We start from the raw sequence: 25,742 nt of genomic DNA on the forward strand, positions 1-25,742 counted from the left end.
ACAACTTCGCTATTCATAGGATAGTGGCTTCAGATCTCAGTGTCCAAATCCTGCTTGTCTGGTTCAAGCGGGGATGGATTTCTTCCCTGGTTCGAGTCGTGATGTATTTCGTCCCTAACTTTTGTCCACCTCTATAAACTGACCTTACAGAACTGGTAAGAGAATCAAGACCTAAGGCTGTCTCAGAAACAACACTCCTGCCCCCTTTTTATTAGATAACATGTAACAATGGCAAAATGTACCAGATGTATTTTCACAGTCACATGGGTAAAGTAAAGTATGGCATACGGCATAGCACATGTTGACCTACACGCCACCCTGTACACATTAGCATGGCATGTAATGAATGGACTGAGAGAGTGATAGGAACTTTCAGTTTCATCCAGTTGCTATGTAAAAAAAAGAGACTTTTATTTGGAAAGTTCAATGTGACTGAGACCGAAAATGTTAAATCCAGGTTCATTTTGAAAGTAAACCCTGTAATGCTAATTTTGAAATAACAGCAATACAAAATCTTTAAACATGCATGATATTTCATCACCTCTATTAAGATTAGTGCAGTTAGATTAACAATAAATGCTTTTTTGTTAACAGAAATGTGTATTTTTTGCTCGTTCAATGAAAAGTTGGAAGGTAACTTCATTATTAATTACTGTAACAATATAAAAGCTTACACTGCAGTTCTAATTCACACTAGGTACAGAAAAGCAGACACCATCCTGCAGGTGCTTCACACAAATTCAGGGACCTCAGTGATGAATCAGGGCCTTAACTCAACAAATATCCTCAGCTGGTGTAAATTGTCACAGCTCCATTGATTTTAATAGAGCTATGACAATTACACCAGTTGAGGATCTGCCCCATGGTGTGTAATCAGAGTTAGACCTTCTCACTTTATTGTAAAAATATTTTTTTAAACTGCTTCTTACTCCCGTTGGCACTGCAGAGTCATCCCAACTGCTGGGGAATGAGCTGGTTTTTCTTCCTGCTCACACTAGGGCCAAAACTCATTTATAGCTGTGCAATCCCACCAAGGTAAATTAGATAGTACAAGCCCATTGGACACAATAGGGTTATACCGGTATAGCTGAGGGTAGGTTTGACGTACACTATGAGATAGCAAGCAGGGAAAAGAATTTGGAAAAGGAGCTACAGCACGAATTAATCTTTTCCTGTATGATTCCCAGAATACATAGACAGCAAAGATCCTGCAAAACCAACAAAACCAACGCATCACAGGATAATAATGAACATTTTTATTTATGATGGATTTCAAGTGAGTAGCTGCAGGGGAAGAGTGTGTCCAAAGCAAACCAAAAAGGTCTCCTCACCCATGGCAATACCTTTGCATAGACATGCCTGGCCAGATCCTCAGCTAATGTAAATCAGCAAAGCTTCACTGAAATCAGTGGAACTGTATTTATATACATAAGAAGTCTCTTTAGTGGAATTACACCAGCAGTGAATTTGGTCCTATGTACTGAGTGGACAAATGACACATATTTAAGTGAGTCCAGATATTTATTTAACCAAACCAACTATGCATTTACATAATTATGAAAATGTATTTGTACTACAAAAAGAAACAGATAAATAACATGGGTCTAAACATACAGCTGCTTTGAGCAGGGAAGGTTCAGTGAAGTCATGTGCAGAGCTGCTGCAGAATTGGGTCCTCTGCCTGTTGTACTTTGTGGAGAAACTATGTTTGTAAGAAAAAAGAAAAGACAACTAAGCAAGAAAATGTGTGTTTATATTAAGGGCCAAATTCTGGCTAACACATACAAAGGACCTGATCCAACTCCCAGTGATATCAAAGGGACTCTTTCCCATTGTCATTGCATCCTACACAGCAAAAATCCATGCATTACCTTCACTGAAAGTTTTATTTTCTTAAAAATTAGCATCTCTCTAAGCTGCATCCTTCCCTCTGCTTTTCAGAATGTTAGTTTTCTTAGTAACAGCTTGAATTACATTTTAAATATAGTACAGTATTTAATACTCAGCTTCATTCTCTGCTCTCACAGTTTTTATTATCCCCCTACAAAACAACTGGTAATACAGTGGGCAACTCATGAGTAGCCAAAAGACACAAAGCAGTGATGCACACTACAAAGAGAAGCAAATGACTTAGCCGGGAGCATGCAGACACCATTCTTCCGCTTCTACTCACAAGAATATTCTACATTATTTTATTGTGGGTTTGCAGTAGATTTTTTGGCTGTACGTGGTTGGCCTTTTTTGCAAGTTTCTTCCAAAAAGGACTTGTAATCAATTCGCCCATCCAGGTTGGGATCAAACTTAGATAAAATGTGGTAAACCTCATCTTCATCTAGCAGAAGTTTACAGAGCTTCAGGACAGATCTGAATTCTGGCAAAGAGAGGTAGCCATTGCTGTAAATATCCAGCTTCTTAAAAGCTCTTAGAAGGGTCTTCCAGTCCCCTCGTAACTACAGCCAGAAAGAAAACAATTGGGATGTTGAATTACCACAGTGAAATAACAACTAAACCATTACGTACTGTGAGGCACAATGTCCCTCTTAATATTTCATCTGAACTAACAAATTGTGAGGTATGCAGTAGCATGCTTTGTTGTACGTACCTGCACACTCACACAGGTCAGCACACAGGAAAGGTTCACATAATATAATTTGCACTTTGATAGCTTTCTTTCCCCCAAGGGCCTCAAATTGCTTTACAAACATTTAGGCTTCTAACTATGGGCATAGAAGCATAACTTCAGGCAGCCATTTTTGAAAATTTTTGCTTTAATAAGTGGCCCCATTTTCAAAAATCTAACTGAGGTCAGTGGCAATTTGACAGATCAGGTCACTTATGTAGACACCCAATATGGATTTATGAGTCTAACTTTAGGGACCCAAGTTTGAAAATCTTGGCCTCCAGGCTCAGCTGTGACTGGCTCTCATAAGAGCACAATGGTGGGGGGAAAGTGAACAGCGCCAAGGAGACTTCCCCCGCTTTTCCCCCTGAACGTGGGCTAGGCACAATTCCTGAAAAATGTTTTATTGGTTGGCCTTTATTGGAGATGTAACTCATCCTGTCCCTTCCATAACTCATCCTTGTGGTATTTTCTTTCAAGGATTCTTCCTTATCATCATTTCATTCTTGACAAGTGGAAGTTCCTGAAGCTGTCATACAGGATCTCAACATCATACCACAAGAAAAAATATGCTCCGTACTTGGATAATAGTGGCATGATCTCAAACACTGCGGGGGGTCTGCCTAAAAGTAAAGTATTATGTATGCACTGGCACAGGTTATCTGTGTTTGCCTACTAAGTATTCTAATTCATCTACCGCAGATATTTCAAAGGTACCACCAATGTCCAAGGTAAAACATAAAGTGCAACATCAAATCGAGACGAGTGTAGTACAGCTCCTACTGACTCAGCCAAAGTAAAGCTCCTACTTCATCTCATTTGATAAAGCCGCTGTCCATGGACAATAAGGATCCGCCTCATTTGTAAACACATGCAGACTGCAGACATAGCAAGTTCTGCCACTGAGCAGAGAACTTTGATGATTGTTCTAGTGTCTGGCTACCAGCTGGCAGATAAAGCCAGTACATTATGAGTATGTTCTAGCACAGTTGATCACTGGACTTTTATATTCGATAGCTAAGCAATTTAAAATGGACAAGAATTCACATTTAAAAGTAAAGCCACAAGCCATGACAGCCATCATACCTTTTTTTGTAGTCTGGTTGTCAGACCACCCAGCTCTGCAGTCTGCCTTCCCGTGTGGGATTGATCTATCTCACCCTGAGATGCCTGCATAACAGCAGCCATGTTATTCCCATTCTTCCATCTTTGTCTACTTAAAGCAAAGGGCTTCAGAAACTCCAGGTATGAAACACTTAAAGAAAAAATATGTTCATAAGTTTCTACAAAACTACCTGCATGGTATCTTAATTCATCTTCTCCATTTGAATAGTGTTCCAAATTTTCTATCATCCTCAAAATCTGTGTACTTAAATCTTGTGTATGTGACCACTTCCATGCATAATCTCCATATGTGCCCATGCAAATCAAGTAGTTGGACATCTAGCCACCTATTCTGCATAACTAAGCATGCAATTCTGTGGCTGCAGATATAAAGTCCATCTTGTAAATGTGTTCCTTACAGTCCAATGTTACATCTGCTTATATTATTATTATATTTTATTTTAACAGGACCCAAAATGTGAAGAGGCTCCATCCAATACAGAAAAAGGACATCTCTACCCAGCAGAACTTACAAATTCATTTCAGACAAGATTCAATGACGGGTAAGAAGAGAATAAGGAAGGAAAGGAGAGGAAAGTCAGGGGCAACGTTATTAAGATGAAGCAGTTATTCTGCAAAAGTTAGTGCACAACATGGTGAAGCAAGTAATACTTTAAAGTGGGACACGTGGAGAGAATTAAGGAGTAGGCTAACTACCTGGCAAATTTCTTGCAAGCATCATGAAAGAAGTGGGTTTTCAAGAAGGATGTAAAAAAGGAGAGGGCAGTGGCTGTGCAGACCAGATCCAGAAGGGCGTTCCATAAGTGAAAGAAAGCCTGGAGACAGTTCTGGGAGAAGCAGACAAAAAGGGTGGTAAGGTTGGCAATATTGGCGAAGTGAAGCTTAGATGAGGGGGAGCGCAACACACACAAAGATGAGGTCAGATATACAGTGAGGGGTAGAAGCATGTCGAGTAAAGAGTTGCTCCTTGAGGATGGAGAAACCAGGACATTCTTGTCCTGTGCAGGGAAGGAAATAAAGGAGAGTGTGAGGTAAAGACAGAAGGAAATGGTTTAGAAAAAACCCTAGAGTGAAATCCTAGCTCCACTGAAGTCTGTGGGAGTTTTGCCATTAACTTCAATGGAGCAAGGATTGTTACCCCTAACTTTTAAAAAAGCATACAGCCTGTCACTGTCTAGCCCACAGCTAATATCATTTATTTACTCACTTATGACCTTATATTATGTCATTGTTTATATTCAGTGCAAAACCCAAAAACAATGAAACTTGAGGTTCTGATTTTAAACACACGGAATCCCCAGAAGTCAGGCATGAAATTGCATTTATGTTAGACTTCTCAATGTTATGTGATTAAGTAATGAAACACATTATATTATATTATTATTATTATTATAACACATATTATTTGATGTGAATTCTCTGGAAATCAGGTCATCTTGCAGATTTTACTGTTGGTTTTTTTCAGCTTTTTTTTCCCTAAGCTTATGTTTATATATAGAAAATTAAGTTACTAGTTATGGTCACAGCCAGAAGAACAAGGAGAATGTAAACCAATGTGTGTTGCTGAGTCTGCTGTCAGAGTTTGAAATAATACTAGGCCAAGTCTACATTAAAATCTTTTGCCAGTATAGCAATGTGTTAATTTTTTACAGCATTACTATGCTGGCAAAAGCCCTACCGTAGATGTGCTTATACCAGCATAAAAGTGCTTTTGCAGGTACAGCTCACTTTCCTCAGGGAGCTGGTATAAACTATACCAGCAAAAGCACTTTTTTTGCCAGCATAAGCTTCATCTGCAATAGGTGGGTTTGCCAGTATAGTTATACCCGAAGGGCTAGACCAGGAAACCTTTTCTAGTGTAATCTAGGTTTTAAAAAAATATGAACTTCCCACATCACTGTTACGGAATGTTGTCCCTGAAACATCACTGAGAGGAACAGTGATTCTTTGCACACAGGGAATTTGAATTTTTATACTAATACAAAGGCAGAATTTTATTTTGTACCTGGAGGAGGGGAAATATGGGTTAGAAATTCAGATTATCAGGCTTATTTTATTAAAGTCAAAGCTCATATTAGCTCTAATTTTAAGACTACAGTAGGCCTTGGTTTGGAGGTTCATTATCTTTCTCATTCAGAGGGATGCATTTGAAAGGTAAGGCTGCCATGTGACAGGTGGGTCGCAAAAACTTTACTTCGGAAAATAATTATTTGTTAGTTTTAAAAAGGTCATTGTGAATGGTTTGGACGCATTTTGCTGCTCACAAACACACTGCACTAATAGCTTTGTCAAGAGCTCAGCCACTACACAGATAGTAAATTTTCACATCACCTGCACTAACACAACTCTTCCAGTGACTTGCTAAACCCATTCTATTCCAGACCTGATTTTCTTTTGAGCAGAGACTTGCAAATTCAGTGACACTGTGAGTCTTAATTTTTGTGATTTGGACAAAATGTCCAGCTGAACAAAGGCTAGAACAGGAAAATCAAATGAACTAAGCAAGAATTTGAAAAAACATGCATTAACCTATTGTGCCACTTACAGTATCTAACACTCACTATTGTTTGTTCAGTGTTATAGACTTCCATTTAGATACCATATAAACGTTTATAGACCAACTTACTTTAACTCTTTTTCCAAGTTTAACTTACCATCCATCTCCATTGCTTTCAAATTTCTGTCCCAGCATTTCACATTCATACTCATTAAGATGCACACAGAGCTCAGTCAAAATATCTTTAAATTCCTCCTTGCTTACAAAGCCTGTATGGTAGGGGTCTAGGTCTTCAAACTCTTTCTTTAGATCATCCCACAAATACTCCACCTACAAAAAACAAACCACATAAAATCCTGTAGCGTTTAGGATCTACACCCAATCCTCTGACTAACACTGCAGTGTATACTCCTCATGCAGTAACCAGAATGCAGCATTCCTGCTCTAATCCTCCTGCATCTAGAGGTTTATTTTTTTCTAAAGAAATGGGTGGGACAAATTCTGGAGTTATAGAGTCAATAGGACAGATTTTCTGCTTTTAGTGACAACTTTTAGTTTAGCACATCCAGAAAACTGCATTAACCTCTGTAGGGTTACTTTAGATTTACCAGTGAGGGTAGTCGATAGGTCTTTTGTCCTCGGAGAGAGAGGGGAAACTGCCTTTCTCTAGCATGCGAAGATTGTTCCAGTGGACTGAGTGGAGGAAATCAATTTGTGATTCACAGGCCACGAAGGTGGTTCAGCAATGTGCTGTGGGGCACAGAGAGCATGACAAGGCACGGAAGGTGTCCCGGTCACCCACTGCAGTTAAGGAAGACCCCAGCCGTCACGATTCTTCATGCTATTGGAATCTGGTTTCCACAGCCGAGAGAGTGGGACTGCCCCTGTGCAACGGCTGTCTCACTTAAAAATTTCCTGCACAGGCTTTCTCACAACTCTCATCCCATTAACATCTTATCAAATCTCATCATCATCATTAGTGACTGGAGAGGTGTGATAGGACGATATGGAGTGGGAAAGATGAATATCAATGGACTCCTCTTCTTGTGTAAATGTGCAGAACACAGTCTGCTCATCACTAACACCATCTTTAGGTAAAATGATAAATATAAAATGACATGGATGCACCCAGGGTCCAAACAATTGCACCTGATTGACGATGTTATCACCCGCCAACGAGACATCCACAATCTCTGTCAGTGGCATGCATGAGAATAAGATTTGTTCCCGTGACATTTCTGTGGTTAGCAAACCTACAAATCTAATATTTAAAAGTGAGATCTTCATCTGAACTTGATGGGTGAAGGCCAGATTCTGCTCTTAGTTACACCTGTGTTTTTGTTCTCTCCTTGGGAAAAAAACATGACTGTAAAGTGTTGTAAAGTTAAATTTAATTTGAGAGATATATATAGCAAGAGGACAAAAACGACAGAGCTGTCATCCAGCCATTCCAGGCATGAAGTGCTCATGGTCAATTTCTTAACCAAATCATCCTTTCAGTGGGAATGAAAAAGCAGGGAGTTCTGAAAACTGAGCTTCAACACAACAGAGTTTCCAACTGATATGCCCTCTGGCTGGAGAGACATGATAACAATTATCAGGACAGCACTTTCTTTTTAAATTCAGTGTGGAGGGCCAGGGCAAACCCGTGGATCTGCAGGGGAAAGGTGAAAGGCAAAAAAGGGAGGGTACCCCTCCAGCCTCACCTATATGACAGCTCAGTGCCTACAGGTGCCAGGCTGTAACATGATCCCAGTCAGCTCCAACCCCCTATTAAGCGTATTCATTTGTTTCACAACATGAAGGGGGTATTCAAGGAAGGCAGTGGTAACAGGGCCATCAACACCCTGTCTGCGGTTTATGAAAGACGATGCAGAGTATGGCCATCTTGCTCGTCTGGCATTTACCACACCCACCATGAGTGCAAAGTTAAAAAAATACATGTGAATGCAAATTCCACATTTCAGTGTGTGGACGAAATGATATGGAATCTTTGTGGCCTCAACCATCCCATTCATATTGCTGATTTACTCTGGATGGTACTTGTATGATTTCCAGCCCTCCTCCATAGCAAGAAAGACCAGGTAACTTGGGTCTTTGGTCCCACAGTACTATGGCACTAAGAGATAGTGTGAATGGGCAGTCTTCACCCCAGTCCCAACACATACACCCTAGAGTAGTATCCAACACTCAATCCCAGTTTTACCCCTCCATTCCTGGATTTTCTTTATTCTTAACTTAAATACATACAAACTATAGCCCGAGCTTCCTCCTGAGTTGGCTGTTTCTAGGGTTTGACCTGGCAAGGCCTCTTGTCCCACAACTTAGCTCCCCTCTTGCCTTGGAGACTGTCCACCTTGTGTTTTCCTAAATTAAAGGTAATGAAACCTATCTGGTCTGGCTGCCAGCATGAGCCAGCACAGCAGCTCTTCATTTCCATGCAGGGACCTGAAACCTGACTTCCCATCACAAATAGATACTGTGCACACAGACACAATCCATTTGCAACCTGTCCCACACAAATATCTTGTTTCCTTTTATTAGAAAAAAAATTTCTGGGCTGTGCTTTCTTTTAAACACACCATCATTTTGTTTGGTTGTTGGGTAGTGTTAATTTTATACATTTTTCTCCGTACACATAACAAAACTCAACATCATGCATTTCAAAGAAAAAAGTTTGCAGATTTCTGATCATGCACTAGATGCCTACTTTGGAATTTAAGTAACAACTTACCAATTTTATTTATATTTTAGGAATAATGTAACTACACACACTTCTGGAATTTAGTCACAACTGGTATTACTTCTTTTAACTGGAATAGCTTACTTTTGCTCGCACCCTGTCCACCAGTATATCAGAATCACAGCTGAGCTTTTTAGAACACAGCCTGAAATTATTGTCCCCTTTTCTGGGTGGACTAATCTTGGCATTGGGGAAACATGAAGAGCTGGGGGAGTATCCAAAATGTCTCACGAACTCCATGAAGTCAAGGGTATTGTCCTGATTTGTAATTAAAGTTTCCCACAGCCTGTGGATTTCACCTCGAGTTATTTCAGGTCGGATGTCAAACCTTGCATCAAAACATTGAAAGAGACAAATGTAATGACAGTAGCAACAATAGTAACAACAACTAGTAAGAGGAAAAGCAGAAAGTTATTCTGTGTACTGGTCAAATCTCAAAGTGCTTACTCAGCAAACTTCCAGTGCGCCATTGGGAGTTTTGCTGAGTAAGGACTTCAGCTATACACAAGAGATAGCAGAATGGTAAAATGATGAAAGATTGTTATTGCTTGCTGGAAAAAGCCCTCTGGGCATAGGTGCTGGTACTAGGGGTGCTGGTTTGAAGTGGTTTCTATTATATAAAGGGTTTACAGTTTGGTTCAGTGGCTCTCAGCACCCCCACTATACACATTGTTCCAGCATCCCTGCCTCCGGGTCAGGTCTTCAGCTGGTGGAAATGAGTGTAACTCCATGGAAGTCACCATCAGCCAAGGATCTAGCCCCAAGTCTTCCCAGAAGCCTCAGAAGCCAGTCTTCTTACCTCTTCAAGAGAAGGTACATAGTCTCCTGAGTGAGGCGCCGGGAGTTCATTTCATCTAAATCTTCAAACTCTTTCTCTATTGCTTGGTAGTGTTTATTTAGCAAGCTTTTAATAATCTTGAACAGCTTGGGGGGAAAAAGGAGAAAGATGTGAAGGTTTATAAACAGTGAGACAACAGTAACACAAACGGCTCCTGGAGTTTTTCTTTCAAACAAGGCGCTCTCTAGTAATTGGTGACTATGGTCTCACAACAGCATGATTTCACTACTCCCTCCAGAGTTCATAGGAATTATGTTATTGGGCAGGATGCAGCCTCAGGACTTTTCCACTGAGCATGGAAACCCAAGTACAATTAAGAGTTACATGAATTTTACAGCTATTCAGCTGGCAAATATCTAAACATCTACACAAATTCCCATTCCAACTGCTTAGCAGCTAGAGAAGGCTGCTATTGAATGGGAAACCTTGGTTTAAGTTGGACTGTGCATTCTGTGCTCCTATATACTTGTTACTTTAGTAACTGCCCCATATCTCCAGTTTTGTTTCTAATTTTCATGTGTAATAACATTTTGATATCCCTTGGAGAGCTCTAGGTAAATTATATCTACAGCTTTCCAGCACTAATTTTTTTCTCTCTCACTCCCTCATTCATTCTATCAAATTAAAATGCCACAGGGCTCAGTCCAGCAAACATTTACATGAGAATTTATTTCCTTCATTTTATTTACGGACTAGTCCCCTCAATTTCAGTATTAGTATTATTTTTCTCTGTATGCTGGCTGGCCATGAGTTCCCATACAGATGACTTGTGCCAGGAGCAACAGTATTACAACCTATGGCCTGATCCTGCAAACACTTACCCCAGTGGTTTTCAACCTTTTTGCATTTGCAGACCATTAAAAATTTTCAAATGGAGGTACAGTCCCCTTTGGAAATCTTATACATAGTCTGCATATGCGCAGAGGTTCATGGACCACAAGTTGAAAACTACTAACTTACTCACATACTTAACTTTATGCATACGAGTTGCTTGATTTTATTCATGAGAATATTCAAAAGTGTTTATAAGATCAGGAGTTAGCAGGGTGCACAGTAGCTGTATCTGGACTACAACCTCTGACATTTCCCCCTACCCGACAACACCATTTCAATGTGCAGAGGAGGTTCTATGGAATGTCTGCTCTTATTATTATTTATATAGTACCATAGATATGTATGGCATTTTACAGGCAAATAAGATGGGGCCTACATTTTGCTCTCATTTGCATGGCTATAAATCCAGGTGTAACACCACTGATTCCAGTGAAATTACTCCAGGATTTATGTCTCTGCCTCTTGAGCACATTTTGTTCCATTAGAAATGGCAGCTCTGTGTAGGGACACGTGCATTCCTGTGTGAGTAACTGAATCTATTGTCACCACCATAAAGACAGAATGGAAGAAACCCTCCCACACGGCCCAGTCTGCAGTGAAACCAGGGAGGACCTAAGGACAAAACACTGGGTTCAGGGCCGGCCCATAACATTTTGGTACCTGAGGCGGGGAGCTCAAATGACGCCCCATGACCCCTTGCTTGGGCTGAAACTCTGGGTCCTAGTGGCTCCCCCCCACAGTCTGGCACCTGAGGTGCCCACCTCAGTTCGCCTCATGGTAAGGCCAGCCCTGACTGGGTTTCACAAACCAAGTGAGAAGGCTAGAATATGCCTCTGAAGTTAGGACAACTAGGACAGGTGGTCCTTGGCTGCCATCCAGAATACAGTTCTTAGCTTTCTTGCAGAATTTTGATCAAGAAGGGGTCAGATCAGGATAAGCATCAGTTAATTACTGACTTCTCGAGGGCCTTTCCAGCCCTATGTTTCTATGATTCTATAAGGTGCTCTCTCTGGAAAAAAACAAAAAAACGGTAGGGTTACAATAACAGGTTGTGTGTGTGTTGCCTGTACCTGCATTGGAGTTCTTCCACAGGTGTATTTCACTTTCTGGTTAGGGATATTTTGTTTCTGTTTCTGCCCATCTTTGTCTTCGTTAGGCTCACACGCAGAATTTGTTACAGATTTTTCATCAAAGAGACTAGGCAACCCTCTGCTGAAAGAGAAGACTGTTAATTTAGCCTGCCTCTTGCCCTATCACCCACTGGTGTCTTACAAGAATAGTTAACCCTAGTGCCCTGCCTGTCCCCTTGTCAATGTGTCAAAATCCAGGAAAATGTCCAACGAGGGGGAGCCAACACAACTATTTCACAATACTACCTGCCTATATGGCTTCATGCTATGATGTTCTTAAAGGGGTAAATATAAGCATTATATTGCTGTATATTTGATTGTATGGTTTTCATGGATAATACAGTTGGCCAAATGCCACTCTGATTTACCCCATGCATAAGCCTGGGAGAGTGCCTCCTACCCCTGCAGGGCACACACGCAGTGTACTTGGAAGGGGTGGCTTGTGCATTATACTCTCCCCAGTGGGAGCTCCAGGAGGTGTTGTGCATTTAGCCTCACACAGCCACTGCTCTTAGCCAAGCATAAGGACTGTATGTGGGCTTAGCTCCTGTACTGGGATCAATGGGGCAGGGTACAATCTAACCAAGACTAGGTGCATTTTCAAAGTGAGGTGCAGGGTTTTAGTCATGCAAATCCCTTTGGCTTTAACAGGAGTTGTGTGACTAAAACTCAGATAAAAAAAGCTTTCAGAAAAATAAATCCCAAAGTGAAAAATGCTGAGAGTCGAGACAGAACCTCCACCAGTGACTGGCAACCCGTCCTGACTTTCTAACTGTGCAATGTCACCTTCACAGAGTGCGTTTCTCAAAATGTGTGTCATTTACCACATAGCAGGCTGTAAAATAGATTTTAAAAACATCAAGATTCTCAAGACAGTTTAGAACACAGAGATATAGGCAACCTACATGGTGGGCACAGCTACACCAGCAGGGTTAAAGGGGAGACAGTCCAAATTCATCCAAGACCTAAAAATCTTGACATACGTAAACCCTACATGCATTAGATAAAGAGGCCAGAAAGAAAGGTGCCCCCTAATGAGTTTTTTTTGCGCTTGGGTGAGCGAAAGGGCTGCTTCAGGAGGCTAATAACTGAAAACCTTCCAGGCTTTTGTCCGGAGAAATGGCAGGCACTTTCCATCCTTTTGAAAAAAAGAAGGCCTTTCGGAGTCTTCACGAGAGATGTGGATTTTAGGGGCGACCTTAGGTCATACAGAACTAATCAAGCGAAAACAATAAGAAAATTAGCCTGACAGTCAGCAAGTATCTGAGGACTTTATCAAAAAGAATTAGGAATGGACAAATTCACTGGGAGCAAAGGATCAAATCTGCAAGGTGGCATTGTGTGCTGGGATTAAATTATTTATTCATTGTTAATTTATTTATTTATGTATGTGCAAATGACTTAGCTGCTGCAGGTGCTGAGGAGTTTCTGAAAAGGCCCAGTTTTAGAGCCAAGGCTAGAATAGTGGTCCATTTAACTCATTCTTTTCCTTAAGGCGATCAAACAGTGACTTTTATCTAGGAGATAGAGGAGGAAAAACCATATGTGTACTTGGAACGATGAGGCGTCTGAGCAGCACTAAGCACCCAAGTATTTCAGTCTCATTCAAGAACACCGGGGAGGCGCCATGCAGTTTAATGTCCGGCAAATTAGCAAATGAATGCTTATGTCAATATGTGAAAAATCCCTAGTTGATTTAAACAGATAAAAAGCCTCTTGGGAAATAGCAGAAAATGCAGGTTTTTCTTTTCTCAAAAAAAGAAAGAGAAACAGTGCTTAATAAGTTTTACTGAAACTTACAATAGTTGCAGAAAACAACAGTTGTTTACATGGATGCTTTTATATACACATGAAATATTTCCAGTGCTGCCATTAGAAGAAATATAAGAAGCCTTTGCCAGCTGCTCTTCATATCACGTTTACTATTTGGAAGAAAACAGCTACAATCTGTGAAAGTTACAGAGCCAGCTCAGACGCCATCCTTGCTACCCCTCTCTTAAAGGCACAGGACGTCTAAAGTCTTGCAGTAGGTCAGTCTTTATATTCCACCCTGTCTCCTGTAAGATGAGACCTGAAGATGTAATAGATAGGAATCTTATTTTCTCCCAAGTTTAGACTAGTAATAATAAAGGGTGAAAATTGTCATCTCATGTTGCTGTTGACCCAGAAGAGCAAAGTCACAGTGGGGATTCTGTGTAGGACATGACCTTGGGGAAAAAAGGAACACAAGAACTCAGCATGGGGGTTGAAGGCAAGAAGTTATACATATTGAAAACGATAGCATCACATCAGTTAATGCCCTGTGATGGGAAGTCCTGCTGGTTTTGTGTCCTCTAGAGAAATATTTGGAGTTTGACTGTATCTGGTAAGTAAATCTCTTGATTAAATCCCCCAAGGGTTGAAGGTACTAATAAGAGATGGTTCATCACAGCAAATGTCAACAGCTGGTGTCAGAGTTTGTAAAACTGCACTGCTCCATGAGAACTGAAATCTCACCTGAGTTTAAGCAGAGATGCAGGCTTATAAAGAGCGCCAAGGCATACAACACATTTGCCCGCTTCTCTCAAAATATTCCTCATGTTTTGGTCATTCTCAGAGCTTTCACCTTCATCCCAAAATAAATGTCTCTATGTCAACTAAGAGGAATGGATGGTAATTAGGCCACTGAACAGTGTGATATTTTCCCATACTATTAAATATTAAATTTAAGGCTCATGGCCAAAATTTCCAGGACTCACCTGAAAACCTTGGGCACCCAACAGCCCTGCCTATCACTAAAATATTAACTCAACATTTTATTTGAGGGATTGAATTAAATCAGTAAAAATGCCAACAGTCCTATTGCTATTTGTCTTCTGAAACCTTGAAACCTGTAAGACAGCCTTCTGAGATGTTACAATATTATATACGCTGCCAGAGAACCGTGCAGTACTAAATGAACCTGCAGAACCTGTTGGAACTTGAGCCAGATTTTGTGTAATGTGCTTTGCTGTGATAGTGTGTATAGCAGGATAACTGCTTCTCATCCATCAAAATGTATTCTGTTAGAGCCAAATCCTAGCCCTTATTTAATAGTCTTTTGTTACTGAATCTTCCACACATTCAACATACAGACTACAGGATTTAGTCATTAATGAACATTAACAACACTCTGCATTGCATCCTAGGAAACTGTCTTGATGTTACAAAACAAAATCCTACTGAAATCAATGGGGCTTTACGGGCCAACTTTTCAAACATCGGTGCCTGTGTTGCCCCTCCAAAAAAAGTGCTACACCTACTACATGTGCAAAACTTCACATTTCTGCATGGAAAATGCCTGCTGCATGAGCCACAGATGCGCGTGAGTGCTTATGTGTATAACTTTGGCCTCCACGAGAGTTGTAATAATTACGACAAGTCACTAATAACAGGTAAAGTTTATTAACCAGCAATATGAAAAGGAGCTATAATACCTACACAGTAGACACTTTTCAAAGGTAAACAACCCCTGCTATACATTTATTTAGAAGGGTCTATTATACAGAAAGGATTCTCAAGTTTGACCCCAAGCTGCCCGATAGCTTTTAACTCAAACTGCTAGCAAGTTAAACACCAAGTTGCTGAGTCTTAACTGCTATTTTAATCAAAGTCAGCTAATACAGGTAGCTAACCCATGTTAAGAGCACATCTGCAGTTTAGACATACCCTAAAGCTCTGCATAAAATTGGATTAATCACAGAAACAAAATCAGATTCCTACAGCACAGAAGCCTTATCTAGCAAAAGTCAATTTTGAAATCTAATCTCATTTCCTGCTTCTACATGTCATTTATCCACCAGTAGCAAATATGAACACATGGTGACGTTAACTCTGCCAACATCATTAGTATGTTTTGGCTAACGGGTGATGCAATGAAATTATAGGCTTGAATTCTCTGAGCTGGGCTCAACACAGGACAAGAAGGAGATGGGGTTCAAAGGCAGATTTATGCCATCTTTGGAGCTCCCCAATATTGGAGTCAGCCCCTGGCGCAGTATGGAACAAAGGAGTCCCCAGACTTCGGTGGAGTTTTGCCCATTTACACTAGCAAACAGTTTGGACTAAACAGTTCAATAGATGCTTTTCCAGCAATTGCAGATATCAAAGACCCAGTCATAAAGAGATTTTGTAAAATAGTGCTCATGTTCCACAAACATGCTGATGTCAATGAGGTTAGAAATTCTGGGGTGTAAATTTACCAAAGTCCCCCCACCTTTAGCTACTCTTGGCAGGTGTAAACACCAGCACCTATTCACACACACTCCGGAGGCTAACATCTGCCCAATACAAGCTTTAGGATTTCACCCACACAACCCACTAGTCTCAACGTGAAGGAGTACAATAGTAATACAATAGGAATACAATACTCCTTTTCTTTTTGCGAATACAGACTAACACGGCTGTTACTCTGAAACTAGTCTCAATGTGTTTTGCTGGTGACATTCTAATGCATGTGTGGCTGGGTCTCGATACAGTGGGTGTTGATTTAGAGGGTCTAGTGAAGACCAGCTAAATCAACGTCAGAGCGCTCTCCAGTTGACCCCAGTACTCCAGCTCCCCGAAATGAGTAAGGGAAGTAAACCAGAGAGCGTATCCCATCAACGCAGCATAGTAAGACACTGTGGAAAGACAACCTAAGCTACATCGACTCCAGCTATGTTATTCACACAGCTGGAGTAGCGTAACTTAGGTTGACTTACCCCAGTGTCTTCATTGCGCTGCGTTGACGGGGGACGCTCTCCGGTCAATTTCCCTTACTCTTCGGGGAGCTGGAGTATGGGGGTCAACTGGAGAGAGCTCTGCTGTTGATTTAGTGGGTCTCCACTAGACCCACTAAATTGACACCCGCTGCATTGATTGTAGCAGCGTCAATCCCCCCAGTAGTGAAGAGAAGCCCTAAGATTGGGCTCAAAATAGGTGCCCTGTATGGTTCATTACTATTAAACTCAGAATATCCTAGAACTTAATTTTTTGTTTCAATTCTTAATGATCTGTTTCTAGGGCAAGCAGTGTTGCCCAGTGGATAGGACACTGGACTTCGATTCAGGAGACCTGGACCTGAGTCACTAGCCTTCTGGGTGACCTTGAGCAAATCACAAAACTTTTCTCTGCTTCAGCTTTCACATTGATAATGATATTTACCTCCTTTGTAAAGCAATTTGAGATCTATTGATGATAAATGCTACCTACGGGCTAAGTATTATTTATTTATAATTATCATTTTAAATTTTCTATAGGAACAACATTTAGAAATATAGTGATTGGTTTAAATTCTGGCCTCACAGTGCTTGTAACCAGCCAGAACTCCACAGCCCAGGCCATCAAACTTTAACGACATTGTACTTTTCTATAACATGAAAGGCAAAAAACAGTACCAGAGGTGATCTGAGCCTGGATTTGACAGTAACTGACAAGGAAGTGGAACTAGAAGTCATGGGATATTTGGGAATGTTGTACTTGAAGTAAAATTAATTAATCATTGGCTGGTGAATTAATAAAGTGTACACCTTAACGTGTGGCCACTTGTTCCTTGTGATGTATGTGAAAACTGCAAGAGTTAGGCCGAGTGCTGCAAAAACACTTACATACGTGCTTAACTGTGCACGTGAATATCACATTGACTTAAATGGTACTATGCACATATGTAAAGTTAAAGCACAGGCTTAAGCGTCTGCAGTATAGGGGCCTTAATCTGTAGAAACTAGAAGTCTGTAATAACTAGGTTACAAATATCCTGTTTCTGAGTTCTGATGGGATTGGAATTTCTTTGGAACTCATCCAACTGCATCCTGCTAGGTCAGAGAAGACTCCAGTTTGCTCATACAGTTTAAGTTAACTGAATTTAGGATAGGGAGAAAGGTTAAGTAGTGGATTGTCATACTAAGACACTACCATTTTGTAAGGCAAACATTAACATAAGGAAAATAAAAGGAGGGTAAATGGGAAAAAGTACTAGCTGCAAGAAGACTGACAGGCATTTCAAAAGGACACAATACTAAGAGCCCAAAGCATAATGAGCTCCCAAGGAAAAATATGGGTAACAAAAGTTAGCAAGGAACTGAAACGGAAAACAGAATTATAATGGAAATGAAAAAAGGTGATGTTGAAAGTAAATAAATCATAGCATACAAGTGATAAAGTAACCGAGACAAACATGCCTCGGCAATTACGTTATCTTAAAGGAGTTAAAATGAAATAAGGTTCCTACAAATAAATCCAGAGAAAAAGATAAGTAAGGGAAGAATCAGGAATGCTATTTAGTAAGAAAGAAGAACAAAAAATAAAAATCACTAAAATAGTATAGATACTAACTACTGTTACTCAGTTTTCAACAAAAAGGCTAAAGGTAAAGGAGACATAATGCAAAGGACCGTGGGTGAGGCTCCAGAACACGGGGTTGTCACAAAAGAGATGATGGGAGAATACCTCACAAAACTAAATAGTTATTCCATATACCAATAAATAAATAACCAAACATGACCCTCCTACATTTGGAGAATGTTCAGATTGCATGATTAGGCATTCAAAGAGCCAAGTAGTGACAAAGTTCAGATTGCATGTACAAAACTAACTCATACCTTTGTTATAGTCTTTAATTTAATAAATTAAATGTTTAAAATAATATATTATAAATTTTTCTACAACCTTAGCTACATAGGTATTACTCAGTGGAATACGGATATTCCATAACAGTGATCAAAACGGATACAGCGGTCTCAACTAGCAGTAACTGTCATCTTGATAGAATGTCTTCTGGTGCAAATATAAGAACATAGCATCTCATGACCTCATATGAGTTTTCAAACATTACAGTATCATACACCCTCAGACACAGGGCAGGAGGGTTGATATATTTAACATTTTCATGGTCAGAATGGTCCAATATATCTTCTTTGACGTTGATATTTTGGGCCAGACTTTGATGCTTTGTGCCACTCTGCCAGTAGAAAGTGGCGCTGAACCCACCCCACCCCCTCCCAACTGCTGGGATAGGGGTGTGTGACAGAGTGCCGGGTGTGAGTCGGTGAGCCTGCACTCTGATCACTTTGATGCTGTTTAGGGCCCCAGGAGAAGCTGATTGGGGGTAATTATCTTATCAGGCTGGTGGGCTGGGTGGGGTAAAAACTCAATTAATCCCATTGGCCCAGGGCTGAGAAAAGAGGCACAGGAAGGAAGGAAGGAAATAGATGCAATCTGAACTTTGTCACTACATGGCTCTTTGCGTGCCTAATTATGCAATCTGAACATTCTCCAAATGTAGGAGGGTTGTTTTGGTTATTTACCTGGGGTTCAGGTCTGGTTCTGTCTCTACTAATAAGGAGGCTAGTTGAGCCTTGTCATACGAAGCTAGTCTTACAGAGGCCTCAGAGTACGGAAACCTCTGAGATGGCTTAAAGCTCAGCAAATATTGTAAACAGGGGAGTGCCTGGGGGACTATGGTGATATTGGTGGAAGGAATTTTAAAAAACTTTCACTGAGGGTACACCAGGTGGTGTCTGGGAGGTTCTGGGAAGAAAGAGGATGGGGTGGAGTCGCGACCCCGTTACAGGATGTAGGTGGGAAATGAGGATTTCGGCAGTTTGTGCACTGTAAGGCAACCTTCAGCACAGAGGAGCATAAGGGGCACCTTTGCACCGTCACCCTTCAGCTGTGCCAAGTACTCCTCAAATTGCATCTGAGGATCTGCCTCTTTGGAAGATAAAATACATACCTTAGAGGAAATATAACAACTTAGTCAGTAGCCATGTACTGTATGTTTTGCTTTCAATCCAGAAACACAGCTTTCTTTAGGTTCGTTTTAGGGAAAGAAGCAGTGAATCAGAAAGCTAAGACACATGCACAGTACAGGCTTCCTTTGAAAGACTTTCCTAGCCTTTTTAAAGGAAAGACAGGAAAAAGAAATTCTATAATCAGGAACCATTTGGCTGGACAACACCAGAACCTAAACACCTGAAAAGGTCTGCAGGAGAAAAACTATTCTACAAGGAATCTATTAATCCCTGAAGTCAATGTCTGTCTGTTTGTTTGTTTAAAGAATACTCTAGAACAATCTAAAAGGGCACATCAAGGAAATAATTTTTGGAAGGAAGGGTCTCATTCACATCAGATATTTAACGAAGAGTAATAAGCTAAAAGTAAAATATGAAAATGTTCATGCTATTCAATAGGAAAATTTGCTTATCACAGTGTATGCATTAGAATAGACTACTGTGTAAATGGAGATAGCTGACTGTTTCACTGGCTATTGAGATATTGTTGCTGAAGGTACTCAAGCCAGATTACATTAGACAGAGTGGGAATGTGCAATTAAATGTCCTGCACAGTTCAGAAAGTCACACTACATGACCCAAGAGGCCCTTTCTAGCCCTATTGTCTATGATTTTATGATCACTGGAAGTCATTTTTACAAAATACAAGATGCTAGAGATCACACGGATGGATCTTAGCCACCTTCTCAGACTCTCAAAAAAATAGAGAGGTAACAACATAGCAGAAATCGGATATCACATGCATTCCAGTGACATAAAATGTTCTTTTCTTCTCTTCTCTATGAAACACCGAGAGCCTTGCTAGTGATTCAACAAGTTAGCAAAACAGTATGAAATGAAGATAAATAGATGAAAGCATATTTATTAAAAAGATCTAAATTATCCTTTGATGTGTTGAACCCAGAAAGTGAAAGTGATTAGTTTAATGTTCCAAGATGAGTGGAATTAAAAAAATTAACAGTGTCACTGGTGAAAATTAAATTTGATTTTAAAAAAAACTGTCCAGTCATAATAATCTAAGCATTATCAGTGCAGAGCTAATTAATTGATTCTGAAATAACTAGGGACAACTCCTATTCCAAGTTACAAGGTTACCACCGTTAGTGGCTTTGATGGGAGTTGTCTCCATGTAACTGAGAGCAGTTTCTGGCCGATATTTATATTTGTCATGTATTAACAGCTAAGGGAGTTAGTCACTGGCTTGATGGCGCTGAAGGAGTTAAAGCACAGGAAGGCTAGAGGGGGGCATTATCTTCCTAGGCAGCCTCCCTGCTGTGCCATCCTTGTCTTTTTACTTGTTTTCTTCAAGCAAAGCTAGAAAACACAATAAGGTTGACAATGGCCCTTTAATTTTTTGCTCTAATTCATAAACACCCTTTATTTGCCGACACTGGTTAACAGGATGTGGATAGGATCACCATACCCTTAGATAGGGGTTAGTGACCAGGCAAATTTCTATACCATGAGAGGTAATTTTTCTTTATCTGGATTATCCATACTTGCTTTAGCCTCTGGTTGGGTTGGTTTATGTTGAGATAGCTGAGAATGAGCGAAGTAGGTTGTGATTTGTAGGATTATTAGTAGAGAAAGGCCCAGACCTGAACCACGGGTAAATTATTAACACTCCAAAACTTTGGGTAAACTCAAATCCAATCTTGATAATGGGCTGGACTAAAGCCAGAACATTTCAGAACATTGGGGTGGTTTGGCTCCAGACTGGAACTTAGTGGCTCAGGTTTATTTCTAGTTTTAGATACTAGAAGGGCAGAGTAAAGGTGTTTGGGAAAGATACACTGCAGAACAGGAGGTTCTGTTGTGTTTCTATTTCTATATCAGACTTGCCTGACACATTTCACCAACCATTCCTAGTGTACTCAGACACTAGCACCCGAGGGCTCAAGAAAGCTAGCAGTGCAGGGCAGTTTGGACAGCAGAACACTTGTGTCAGACTGTGCGAGTAGAGGTTATTGTGCAAGATAAGTTTTATTATAGAATGGAAGTGGGATGTCACTGTTTTTATGTCCTTATCTTCATTTTTAACTTGTTTTCACATTAGTCCTTAGTACATGGCAATAGGCACATGGGACCAGGTTCTCAGGTATGCCTGAGCCGCACTACACACACCTGAGGAAAAGGGTTAGGAGCGGCTATTTGTTCCCTCCGATCCTCAGGGCAGCCGCTGCCAAAACCAGCCTCTGGCACAAACTATAGCAGGCTTAGGGCTGATCTAATTTTCACCAGCTGAAACAGGGCTGTTCCATCAGCCCAGACTCATTGGAGCCCCACTGCATCTGCTCATGGACCCTTCAACGCCCAGTTATCTCCCTACTCTGGGGAGAGAGGGTTGGGGGAGGGAGAGATGGCAGAGAGCCAGTGATGCCAGCTCACTCCACCCAAAAAATCTCCTGTGCAAGAGAGTATCCCGCTGCCCGGCACTGCAAAATCTGGCCCACTATTTGTAAAGTCTGTGTCTTAGTTAAGATAAGTTTTCAGTTAAACAAAAGATGGAAAATAAAAGGTAACAGCTGAGTGCCCTGGAAGGCTGGTGAGAAGGACTCTTCTTTAAAGTTATCCTTAGACACGTGATAGCTGGAATCTAAACACTTGGTAATGTCAATGTCAAAAGATTTGGCAGAGAAGGCTGCTGTTCCAACTGCAGGACTTTTAATAGATCACCTTACTTAGAAACAGATCTGGCTGAACTGCATATCATTTCTTTTACTGTTGAAAGGACCATTGGCCCTCTCACAGAAAAGGTCCTTACAATGCTATTGTACTTCTCCAGGTACTCTTCTCCCAGATAAGAAACAGGTTGGAAAAGCTGTGCTGCTTCTGTTTAAATTCAAAAAAGAGAAGAATTTCGAAAGAGTTAAATAAAACTATTCTTACCAAGTTGTGACATCCATTTCCACTTTGCAGGGGAAGTATGTTATTCATGTCTGAAAGAGCTTTATGCTCGTCAGCCTCCAAAGCTGTGTGGATCCATTTATAACTCTGGCCAGGGTTTATTCTACACCTGAGAGTGTCGATGATTCACAGATGAATTATAAAAATGTAGTACTAAGATAACAGACCCAATTCTACCTTGCCAAACCACAATATTTACTAAAGGCCAAGTCAAACCACAATGTTTTAGTCATCTGGCTGTAGAGGAGACATTATGCCCCCTGCAGCCAAATGCCCAGAACTTCAGTCTTTCACAATATTTCTTCAAATTTACAAACTAGCTACACTGTAACTTCATCATCATTGCTTCTTCTATTAAAACTATCCCTCTTTTCCTCTCGGGCAATAACTAACAGAATCTGATTTCACAGATTGTGATATTTTTGCCTAGACAGAACTCTAGGCATACTTCCCTTTGCTTCTGCTTTCATTCAGGCAAAAATAAGGGAATCTGAGATTGGTAACTTGGTCAGATCATCAGCAAAAAACTGCTCCTTGTGTGTTCTGTTGCATCTTAAATAACTTTTACAGGGTCACTGCATAACATTTCCTTACTCTGCAAAAAGAAGTTCATTGCAAAGTACAAATAAAATGGAAATATTGCAATTCAAATTCTTGCTTAAAACTTACTATCAGGTTTATTTTGGGGGGGGAGGGAGAAAAGAGACGAGACAAGGAGTAGGATTTGTAATTTATTTACCCAAGAAATCTCTGCTCAAATGCATCATCTGGTTTTCTGTAAGGCCCTACTTTTCTACCTAGTTTTACAGCTGGTGTGACTGAGGTCAAGTGATATGTCACTCTGTCAGATCACACAGTGAGTCAGGGGCTCTTCCCAGATTAGAACTATTCCACATGGCCTTCTGAAAAGATTTCTAAGAAATGTCAGAGCTGACTGTCTGCTGTTTAAAGCATATGTTTAAAAGTCTTAGACATCTCAGTCAAAGGTACTGTAAATATAGGAACAAAGCTGGTAAATGCTTGACAGTGAAATTTTAATAATGGTGAACCACATTCCAGTGCTAAAATAATTAAATGGGTCAACACCAGCAATCCCACAGAATTAGGAGTTCTATTTTGGACCTATTTCAAGGCCAGGAAAGGAAGTTTTGAAAGCATCAGTTGTTACTGAAATGGTTAAGGAAGCTATTAGTTCAATGTAGTTTTGGCAAGGCCTGAGAGCCAAAAGGCTGTGAAATTTACTTAAAATCAAAGTACTCTTACTTGTTGGAATCCCTGCCTGCAAGCTTACTTAGAATCCCTCTAATACAACAGAGCGGTGATGACTGAAATGGCCATTTTATTATGCACAGTACAGGAAAACAGGCCTTATTTATGGGTTTCATCTTCTTATTTATCTATTAACAACATCAAAGTACTAGAACCTCTCTGGCAGAAACTGCACATGTACACAAACCAATTGTCCCAGACCAAACCCTCTTTATAAGTGAAGTCCAAAGTTAACACACCCCTTTATATTCTCAGCTGTTTAGAAAGGGATAAATGCTCCAGCTGTTTAAAAAGAACCCAGCAAAAGGCCACGTATTACTTCAGTCCCACATAAGTCCTACTTAAAGAGTTTTAGTGTGATTTAGGTAGTGGGCCTACTGTTACCCTACACACAGGAGTGAATTTGACCCAAAAAGAAAAAGCTCTAGGTTTAATTCTGTCACTCATCACAAAAACTTGCCAGACTAAGACAAAGATGTATGTGATTTTTAAGTCTTCCACATTGTGGGCCCAATCCTGAACACCTACTGAGAGCCTCTGCTCTCATTTAACTTGTCTGTCTTTTGCCTTCTTCCATTCCATTCCTTATGCAAGGAATGGCTTTCCTGAACTAATCTGTAAAGTGACTCCCATGTCCTACTTCAAATCCCTTTGCTGTGATGCCTCTTTTGCTGCTGTATTGTATATACAGCACAAAGTGTGTGTGTGTACTGTATATGCTGCATAAGCACACACACACTCACAATATAGCTGTAAACGGGGCATCAGAGTAAGGGGAGACACATCTATATATTCAGAGAGATTTTGGAAATATCAAGTTTTACGCATAGCTACCTTATCTAACAACAAATTCTTATTGCTGTTGCCCTCGTCCTCCATCCCCCTTTCTTTACTATTGTTACAAACTTGTTACATCATCTTAAATTGGATTATACGCACTGGGGCAGGGACTGTGTTTTACCATGAGTTTGTACAGTACCTAGCACAATGTACTACCATAATACAAACATTTAATAATAATCAGCACCTCTCAGAATCAGGTGCTTAATCTGCAGGAAGGAAAGAATGAAAATGTAAACCTATTTTGGTGTGCTGTGCTTACCTCAAAATAGAGACGGTCGTGCACAAAAGAATCTTCAGGGATATTACTGGGCCTCTTGATCTATATTCACTGAAAACACTGTATGCTGAAGATTTCCAAAGACTGAATCCCAGGATAGCTCAGCCAGAGTTGAAGCATGAAATATTTTATATGCACTTGCTCTATCAACACAGTCAATGCCTAATGGAATTTTCATCCACCGAGAGCCTGACCTCTTAAATATGGAGATTGATGGGTCCTCTCTTAGGTGGGAACCTCTCCAGTTATTTATATAACACCCCTTCATTAATGGAGCAGAGACAACGAAAAGGATGCTAAATCCTATCTCGTTTCAAAAACAAAAAGGAATGTTAAAATATTAGGAATGTTCTACAATTAACAGTATTTACTATTCCTGTTGGAGCGGCAAAGCGTCCTGTGGCACCTTATAGACTAACAGACGTATTGGAGCATAAGCTTTCGTGGGTGAATACCCACTTCGTCGGATGCATGCACAAAAGCTTATGCTCCAATATGTCTTTTAGTCTATAAGGCGCCACAGGACTCTTTGCCGCTTTTACAGATCCAGCCTAACACAGCTACCCCTCTGATACTACTCCTGTTGGGTATTTCAAGGAGTTGTATCTAGCTCTTTGGATGCTCTGTCCACTTGTAAGCTGGTAGATCTGAATATATACGGTCATTTCATACTTGGCCAAATGCGCATCTCCCCAGTGCCAGGAGAAAGAACATAAAGATGAGCAGATAGAGTCAGAAAGGCCCTGAAAGCAGTGGAAAGGGATGATCTATGCCTCATGAAGCCTCTGTCTGTATAAACTCGGTGAGCTTGTGCTGGATGTTAGGCTGGAAGGGGGGGCTGAGCCAGGAAATGCCACTCTGTGAATCTT

The 25,742-nt window shown here is 40.5% G+C and overlaps 1 protein-coding gene across 6 annotated transcripts in view; it reads right to left on the reverse strand.

Annotated features, from left to right (window-relative positions):
* Window positions 1-390: 390 nt before the first annotated feature.
* The window catches only part of LOC125635804 (EF-hand calcium-binding domain-containing protein 6-like), an 89,476-nt gene continuing 64,124 nt past the window's right edge, over window positions 391-25,742 (reverse strand). For 3 of the 6 annotated variants that reach the window (XM_048847951.2, XM_048847947.2, XM_048847950.2), the window contains 6 exons: window positions 11,728-11,869; window positions 9,785-9,909; window positions 9,070-9,313; window positions 6,400-6,572; window positions 3,707-3,875; window positions 391-2,450 (listed from right to left, as the gene is read on the reverse strand). In XM_048847951.2, the coding sequence (XP_048703908.2) occupies window positions 2,193-2,450; window positions 3,707-3,875; window positions 6,400-6,572; window positions 9,070-9,313; window positions 9,785-9,909; window positions 11,728-11,869 (1,111 nt within the window). In that variant the 3' untranslated portion in view covers window positions 391-2,192. Of the gene's footprint in view, window positions 2,451-3,706; window positions 3,876-4,441; window positions 4,573-6,399; window positions 6,573-9,069; window positions 9,314-9,784; window positions 9,910-11,727; window positions 11,870-25,742 lie in introns of those variants that run through there. The other 3 variants (XM_048847948.2, XM_048847949.2, XR_007356381.2) reach the window with 3 other exon arrangements.

This window comes from Caretta caretta, chromosome 4 (genome assembly GCF_965140235.1).
Source record: "Caretta caretta isolate rCarCar2 chromosome 4, rCarCar1.hap1, whole genome shotgun sequence".
In the NCBI taxonomy this organism is placed as follows: Eukaryota; Metazoa; Chordata; order Testudines; family Cheloniidae; genus Caretta; species Caretta caretta.